General features: G+C 50.1%; 1 protein-coding gene across 1 annotated transcript; it reads right to left on the reverse strand.

The window, feature by feature from the left end:
- Nucleotides 1–1911: 1911 nt before the first annotated feature.
- Nucleotides 1912–6074, reverse strand: F5147DRAFT_782255 (uncharacterized protein; the record flags this gene model as incomplete). Its single annotated transcript, XM_041442740.1, has 14 exons — nucleotides 1912–2352; nucleotides 2414–2490; nucleotides 2546–2915; nucleotides 3114–3158; nucleotides 3222–3452; nucleotides 3504–4085; nucleotides 4146–4347; nucleotides 4407–4597; nucleotides 4655–4791; nucleotides 4845–4878; nucleotides 4912–5117; nucleotides 5174–5284; nucleotides 5339–5903; nucleotides 5973–6074. The coding sequence occupies 14 exons, from the start codon at nucleotides 6072–6074 to the stop codon at nucleotides 1912–1914; spliced, it is 3294 nt and encodes a 1097-aa protein (XP_041284599.1).
- Between the last annotated feature and the right edge of the window lie 2878 nt (nucleotides 6075–8952).

Raw genomic sequence — 8952 nt, forward strand, 5'->3', positions numbered from 1 at the left:
GAGGTAAACGAGTCGAGTATAACATGCCGAATAATTGGCATGGCTTATATCAAGACCATGCATCTCTCGAGCAAGTGCCTCGACTTCGTCCATGGTAGATTTGACAGGTGCAGGGGGAGGAGTGAATGCGACGCGCTTGGTTTGTACTTCTCGTCGTACGTCTCTCTCATCTTCTTCGTCTGAATCCCAATTCTGATGCGATGGCTTCGGCCTTGATCCACGAGAATCGCATTTTGATTTGAAGCGGCTAGCAATGGGTTCGCCATTTAGATCATCATTGAACGCATCATCCGAAAATACAAATCGCCCAGCCTCCAAAACTTTCTCAAAATCAGGTGCTTCGTCCCTCGTGTAGTTTGCTTCTGTAAGCTCAAGATGTCGGTCAATAGCTCTTCGTGCGGAGCGGGGTAGGCTTTGCCAAAAGTACTGATTGCGCTCGTGAATAAAGATCTTTGAGTTGGCTTCTAACCAGATGGCAATGGGACGAAATTGACGATAATACTGGAGGAGTTTTGTTTCCGTGGATATGTCCGAGTCTGCTGCACTGAGAACGACATCTTCCAAGTCCTGGATCGTATAGCGTATGTCCAGTTCAGCTCGAGAATACATTGCCAGAATGCTCTGTTTGAAAATGCCATAATTCCTACTTTCATATCCCGTTAGCGTGACCCAGAGTCGTTTGGTGAGAATGTCCGTATAACGAATGATAGTCCTGCACTTCTGTTCGTCCGTGAGTGCACAGGAGGAGGCTAGGTCCTCGAAGAATTCAAGAAACTCGATAAGCTCGGACGCTTCGCCGTCAAACGAAGGCGCCTTGTTAGATCTAGGGCCAGGCATTGCCAAAATTCCTTTGTTTGCGTTCGACATGGGTGGCGTGATTGACAAGTAGATATTTGTGTGATGTGTGACGTTCACAGGGAGAGGTTGAGATGAAACAGACGTTCGTTTGGGAAAGAAGCGCGGAGTGAGATTAAACGGCTGTGGCTGCGCGGGCAAGGTAGGGAAGGAGTGGTGCGAGTGAGATGCGACGGTGATGGTAGGTTCGTTTAACGAAAGCGAGGATCAGATACTATGTATGTCTTCTGAGCTGGATTCAAGAGGCTGCTGAGGTTTGGAATTGGCGAGAATAAAGGGTCTAATGACCGTGTACTAGAGAGAAAGACTAGAAGATCAGTAGTAGATCAACGAATCAAACTCGGGGTGCAAAAGGGGTGTTCAAAACAATCCCCTCGCGGTGGGCTCCGATATATAAGGCTGCTTAGTGAGTTCGAAGGGGAAAGTGATCGAAGTTGGGTTTAGTACAAGACAAGAGGAAAAGGATAGTACTATGTTTCGACTAGTGATGAGACGTTGGACACGTTTAGACGGCTTCTGTGGTACTTTGGAGCGGGAAACTGGATATAATTCGCTGTCCGTATAAGAGTACATATTGGGCTGTACATATATAAGCGCGAAACGGTAAGGGTCCTCGGGTAAGTATAGCTAGACCGAACGATTATGAGACAATGGACGCAGATCAGGGGAGTGGCGTTGAGAGCACAAGGTAAGTTTAATGAAAAAAAATTGGAAAGCGGCATATAGCTCGGCAGCTGCGCCATGGGAAGGGGAGGCTTACAAACGGTCTGACCGTTTTTCAAACACCGCAGGACCGTTCAGACCTTTTCGAAAGCACGTGAGTTTCGACGTCACGTGACCGGTTCAATTTTGCCCTAGGCGACAAAGGCAAACGGCGACGCGACGGCGGGGACGACGAGCAACGAGTGAATGAAATGAGAACATACCTACCCCCAGCCCTCATAGACCTTAGAACGGGTCCCAAAACTCGGAAAAACATTAGTTGGAAGACGAGGGGGAAAGACTGGGACTGTAGTAAACTATCATATAGCGGGGGGAAAAATTATATCTCGACTTCTACAGCTGCTGCTGCTGGAGGAAATTAATCCTGAGCCACTGCTTGTCGTTGTGGGTGACGATGCGCTCGCGGGGGGTGGATGGGTCAACGACAAAGTTGGTGAACAGTTGGAAAAGCACTGCACCATCCTCGCGGATCTCAGTGCGCGATGCAAGCAGCTTCGCGAAGGCCTCCGTTTCAAGCAAGTCCATCTCTCCCGGTCCCTGCATGAAGACGCGCTCGTAGACGCGCTGAACAGCCAACAAAAACGCGTGTGGGTGAAATGTGCGACCTTCGGAGAACAGCCCTTGAGGCTGAGGCCAGGGAGGGAGGTCTTCGCCGCTCTTCAACACCTGCTTGACACCGTCAGCGCAGTAGCCCCGCTTGTGGTTGAGTGGCGAGTTTTCGGGGCCAGGGTACATGATGGTTTGGCAGCGCGAGCACGTCTGCGCCTTTCGAGGCTAAAAAAAAAGCAAGTTCAGCATTGTGAACAGTGAGCAAGGGCTTGGACTGGGGACTGACCTTTTTCCCTCGCTCTTCCTTGACGAGGGGCACAACAGAACAATGATGGCGCCAGAATGTCTCGTTGTTCCTCTTTGCTGTGATATAGATGTCAGAAAAACACAGAGTGAACGCAAAAACTGAGTGACTCACAGGTATACTCGTCTTTGATGATGCGGTTCATCAGTTTGGGCTCAATATCACCCAGTGCGCGCAGGAGGGCCTGTGGGTTCTTCTGGATGATGGACTGGCCCATTGTCTCGACGAGACGGTGATTGTACTCCTCCGTTGCCAGCACCCAGCGCTTCGAAGTCATTTGGTATGACAGCCACTTGAACTCGGCTCGCATGTTCATAAACAGGTAGAACTCGTCCGAATTTTGGAAGGTGAGTGAGCGAGGATCGATACCCGTTGCGATGGAGAACAGGCGCTGGGACCGGGTCTGGCCTGCCTCATTGATGCCCGTGTATCGTTGGTCGGGGGTGATTGGCGGGTTGTTGTTGCCAGCCTGAGCACTGGCAGCCTGCAGTGTATCGTTGGTTGGGGGTGAGGGAGGAAGTTTTCGGGTGTATCGTTGGTCGGGGGTGAGGGAGGACATCCAGTTTTCGGGTGTATCGTTGGTTGGGGGCGAGGACGTCCAGTTTTCGGGTGTAGTGTTGGTCGGGGGTGGAGGACGTCAGTTTTCGGGTGTATCGTTGGTCAGGGGCGAGAACGGACGTACCTTTGGGTGTGTATCATTGGTCGGGGGCGAGAACGGACTGGTGACCTGCGAGAATCCAGGACGTCAGTTTTCGGGTGTAGCGTTGGTTGGGGGTGAGAACAAACATACCTCTCCTGCGGCAGTACTGGGAGGCTCTCCATGCCATGTCAGAAGACGGCCTGAGGCAAAGTAGCCATCAAGTGTCTTGGTGCTGGCTGGACCCAGAGTCCGAGGTCGTTTTGTAGTGGCGGACCCGCCATTTGACTTGTCGTCGGAGTTGGGCGAGATGCAAATGGCCTTGCGTTTGATGAGGGAGGGAGGTGCGACTTCGGCAGGGAGAGTGTTAGTGTTAGAAGCCGTCTAGAAAAGTTTGTCAGTAAACAACGAAAAAATGGGTGATGCCCCACTCACCATAGTGCGCGGCAGCTGTGCAGCAGGCTGATCAAGGAGTGCGGGATCAATCTGCCAGTCCTCAATCATGATGCTGCGGCTGGCTTCAGTCGCAAAGTCTACAGTCCCGCCAGTGAAGCTATCAGTGTGAACCTCGAAGTTGTGCGCGAGTTCGGCGTCCAGAGTCTCTTCCTTGATGAGCAACCCACCAAATGTGGTTGCGTTGTCCGATGCAACCAGTCCAAAAGTCTCGCCAGAGTCGACATCTGGGAGTTCTGGTAGGAGAGGAAGCAGCTGTGTGCCCTTCTCGCGCAGTCTGTTGTAGAGTTTTGCGACGTGGTTAGATAGTTGGATGTGGTGGGAGCCATGGGTGAATTCGACAAAGGGCGTCATTTGACGCCTACTGAAGGCGACCCGAATGTTGCGACGGAGGACGAAGTCGTGACCGAGTGCAGTCAGCATCACAATCCCACTTGGTTGGGCGCGCTGCAACGAGTTCCAGCCTTTGTGCGTGCCTTCAACACGGCTGCCGTCAGACCTGAGGTGTTGATCCGAGCGCTCGAGACACCCTTTTCGGACATGTTTGAGTTGTTCTTGATGTACCTAGCAAAAAAAGATGGTGTGAGACTCAATTTTTGCTCGTGATGAAGCAGACAGACTTACCTTCTGAGCCGCTGCTGACCACACACCTTTCTCAGCCCACTTTTCAAAAGCTGCAAGAAGGCGCTGCTCTTGTTCTCCGCGATCCCAGTATTCTGCTGGACGTCCATGTTCTGCGTGCATCTTGAGGATTGCACCTGAGATATCGGCAGCAATAGCACTGCGAAATGGACTCTTGCTTGCGTTCAGTATTGCAGCAACATATCTTTGTGGGTGAGGTTCCCGTTAGCCAGAGTAATGGCTCCTCATGCTGAAGTTACTTACCTGGCACTGAAATGCCACACGTCCAGCTTCGCTTCTGTCTCAGGCATGGCGGATGCCACTGCGCCACGAATGTGACAGCAGTTGTCGGCGACCATCATTTTCGGCTGTGGGAGACCAAGGACGTCATGGCGATGCTTGAGGCCTAGCAGGAGCTCTGCGATCTCTGCGTTAGTGCGCGTCTGACAGAACCTCTGGTGAGAAATTCAGATCAGTGTGGGTACCATGTGTCAAAGTGACTCAGTACTTACCCAGGAAATAATCTCATTGCCCTCGTTCAAGACAGTGAGAATACCGCCCTTGATTTCCTTCGTCTTCTGGCCGTCCTTGTTGGTAAGTGTCGCCTTGTTTGCGGCTTTGAATGTGTTGTCCAGAGAAGCACATATTGCTGACAAACACTACTTAGTGCTGTGTGAGGGAATATCCGAGTGCTGGACTTACCTGATAGCGACTTCAAGTAGTTCGCACTCTCGATCTGCCTTGTGTGAGTCGAAAATTCAATGAATACCTCGGTTATCGTATCGCGAGAGACTGATTTGTCGCTGTAGCCAAGTGCGTCATCGGGTGCCGAAAACGCTTGAAGGCACGTTCCCGAAGTCACACCACTGTTGAAGTAGTTTCCGAGTGAGTTCTTCGAGTCGTTCTGGCATTCGCGAGCTCTGACAGCCTCAAGGTACTCCAACATCCTGCGCTTGTGCTCGAAGAGATGGAGTTCTGCGTGAGTGTATTAAGTCAGGTATGTGGCCATCACAATGGACCTCAGTACTCACGCCTAACACGTTCTTCGAGACCTGCAGAGGTCGACGATGGCCGTAACTCGATGAGGAGGTCAAAGAGGTCGCGTGTCAATGCGCAGCGGTAGAAAAATATAGGTAAGCCACCTGCCGCAGTCGAATACGTCAGATCACTGACGACCTGCTGTGCGCGGGACTCACGTGGGATTCTCCAATGCTCCCAGCCTTTCCAGTACATCGCACTCGTCGTTGCGAAGCAGTATCCCTCAATGCCAGCCACCATACCACTGGCAGTGTCCCCTCTGGTCTTCGCCTTCGACGATTCCTTGCAGCGGTTGCATCTGAGCTGTGTGCCCAGAGCTGCTTCTTCACAGAACAGCCCATGGAGCTCTCGAGCTCCTTTACTCGTCCAGCCTTCCCAAGCCGTATCCTTGTCGGACCCACATCTTGGACATTGTCCAAGCTGTGGGTAGTAGAACGGATGCACGATGTTGAGCGGTTTGAGGTATTGCGTTGTCGGCTCGATGGCTCCACCTCCAGAGCGCTTCTGGACATGCAGGTAAGACGGAGGTAAAAACCGTGGCCCGAGCAACGGGACGTTCACTCCTAGCTTGCTGGGCTCGCCTTTCTTTGACCGTGTTCGTGTCTTCTCCCACAGGAACTGGACGTACTCAACGATCTCGGACTCCCACTGTAGCTGGAACTGCGGACGTGGGTTGTTCATATGGCTGCGTGCCTCGTTCCATGTACTGACTCGTTTCTCTACCTTTTTTTTGGTCAGTAAAGGCATTAAATTGTGTGTAACGAGTGTGCTTCAAGCTGCCGAGACACTCACGCTAACCCTCCATTTTTTTTCAAAGGTGTTTTTCTCGAGAGGGGAGACAGCAGTCGAAGTCTTGAGAAGAGTGAGGACTGTCTTCGGTTCGAAGACAGACATGTATGATGGTGAAGTCAGTGTGTGTACTCGGGTGGCGGGAAATGGGAACAAAAATGTGTTTTAGGGGTCGGGACTGTTTTACTTTGAACTACCATTACCACCACGCTAGCATTATTCAATATTTGGTTTAACTGCCGCACCAAGTCGCCGTTGGTTTTATTTCCGATTGGTGGGTTGAGAACATTCAAATTTCCTAGCCATATTCATTCAGGGAAGCAAATTCAGGCTAATGAAAGCTACAGTACACAGTAATATACTCAATGACACCACACTTGCACACCCTCAAGTCTGCTTTTGGGGAAATGGGCACCTGCAATGGCCAGACAAACAAAATTGAAAATAACGAGAGAGCCGTCACCACCAACGGCAGCCCAGAGGCCAATGCCAGGGTCCCTCACATAGACCCTCAAATCCACACTGCAGATATTGCGCAGTTCGCGCAGTTCGGCTTTGAAGCAAAGGTGGAGAGACTTGCAAACCGCTCAGGCTTCCAGCCAAGCATGATACAAGACGTGTACAAACACTCGAGCACCTTCAAGCAGGCGGAAGATATTGCGAAGGCCATGCGGGTTGCTGCTGTGAAGTGCGCTGTGTCAAAAATCAACAGGCAGGTGATGCCGGACAGTGATGGTGAGGATGGAGAGGACGAAGAAGATGAGGAAGAGGAAGATGAGGAGAAAAAAGAAGACGGCGAGGACAAGACTGAGGACAAGAATGAGAAAAGAACAAGGACAAGGATGTCAAAGAAGAGGACGAGTGAAATAATGACGCACCATATTGTAGTAAGGAAGATAAGATGATGTTGGTGTCCAGCGTGAGAGGTAAGGAAGGTAAAATAATGTTGGTATCCAGCGCGAGGAGTAAGGAAGATAAGATGATGTTGGTATCCAGCGCGAGAGTGGTGAGTAAGGAAGATAAGATAATGTTGGTATCCAGCGCGAGAGTGGTGAGGAGTAAGGAAGATAAGATAATGTTGGTATCCAGCGCGAGAGTGGTGAAGCTGAGTGCGAGCGGACGTGTGAGGTGAATGGGAGTAGGAAGACGGTCCTAAGGAAGATAAAATAATGTTGGTATCCAGCATAAGAATAGTAGTAAAACCCACCTCGATGTTCAAGGGTGGCATTGGCAGTGATGCAGTGCGAGCAGCACAAAGTAGCCCACCAGAGCTGGTAGTGGACAACGGGCCTAAGGAAGATAAAATAATGTTGGTATCCGGCGCAAGAATGGTGTAGTAGCCTTACCGCGATGTTAGAGAGAAATATATATAATCCAGGGTGTAACCAACCTGCAGGAAGAAGCGTGTTCTCACCGTTAAAATTAGACGGGCTAAAGGGTTAAATTAGGTCACACTAGCTAGGGTCTGAGTCAAGGAACACGAACCGTTATGAATTCCATTGGGAACCGTGTAGTAATATCAATGTTTGCGCGTGGGTGGGCGTTCAATGTCAATTGTGCCGGGAATATCGAACGCTGCCGTCTGAATCTGACGTCAAACATAAGCTGTATCATTGGGAGATCGTCTTTACCTGTATATAAAATCATTGGGCCGAAAGCCAATGGACAAAGTAGCGAGGTTTCGGTACTCCAGAGTCCTCCCCCTGGGATGGTTTTCCGACTTCCGAGCGCCGACCCCTTCCAAGCTCCTCGGCTCGCCTGCGGCGAGCCTCCCCTTCCCATGACCAATTTTTCCATAGCTCGGATACGAAGAGTGCGGCGAGTCACGTGGACAGCTTTGAGCGCCTAAAGAGGATGTTCAATCCTTACTACACACCCGTCTCATATTGGGTGACTATCCGTAGGCCAAATAATGTAGAATAGATTATGACGGACCTTGAAACATATCTGCCCAAGATAATCCATACAGAAAACCAAACCGTAACGCACTTTGAATAAAATAAGTCGTGCACGGCCACATCCAGGGCAAGTTATATGCGGTGTGGAACTTTTAATAATCACGTGATGGACACCGTGGTTCATTCATCTTAAAACTTCAATGTAAAACTTCACAAGGGAGCTTAAGAATTGGGCCGTAGTGGTTCCTGTATATTGCAAGATGGTGGAACGAGGCAACAACTATCGCTATGGAGGAGATGCGCGAGATGGGGACCTCAGATGTAGATTACTAAGCGATGAGTAAGCAGATAGCAAGGGCCCCAAAACGGAATAATCCGTCAGTTATAATCTGTAAGGGGGGCCCCCCTACAGATTTAGAGTTTGTAAGAGGGTGAAGAAAATAATGTGCGGGAAAGTCGTCCTAAATGAACAGCGGCATCGCGGCAGGGTTTCCTTAAATGGTATTTTTTATTATATTCTATTCCAAACCGCATTATTCAGGCCTATGGATAGTCACCCATTATTTTTCCTCCAGATCCCGCGTATTTTTTTTGATCACCCGCTCGTTATTCTTTCTTGAGTTATCGAGGCACGTACGATTCTCCTCTCCATTTACCAATCGTGACTTATTATTGCCTGGTTTTTGACATATAACAAAGACACGCCTTCGGTCGTCTTTTTTTCCAATCAATCGTGTTTACAGTGGTAGGTCACGAAATACAATATTTGTACAGTCTTGGACAATCCTTCATTTGTCTCCGCAAATAGACACAGTGTCTCTTCGCGTTCTCACCCTCGACCTACCTGGACGTCCCTCGACGAAAAAGAAGTTGTCTCTGTGCTGGACCACGCTCTCTCTACAATGCAGTCGAGAACATGCTATTGTTCAGCCTTCAGTCGTTGACCCATGTTATCGCTTTGAACTTCAAATGCAGCTTGGTTGTCGCGCAGGTAACTTTGTTCATTGTAGACTTCGAAGGTGTCTTGCAGAATGAGAGAGCAGATCATCGATGATTTGCAGCGAGAATTCATGACCATTGGTTTC

Source organism: Suillus discolor (assembly GCF_016758755.1).
Source record: "Suillus discolor strain FC423 chromosome Unknown F5147scaffold_193, whole genome shotgun sequence".
In the NCBI taxonomy this organism is placed as follows: Eukaryota; Fungi; Basidiomycota; class Agaricomycetes; order Boletales; family Suillaceae; genus Suillus; species Suillus discolor.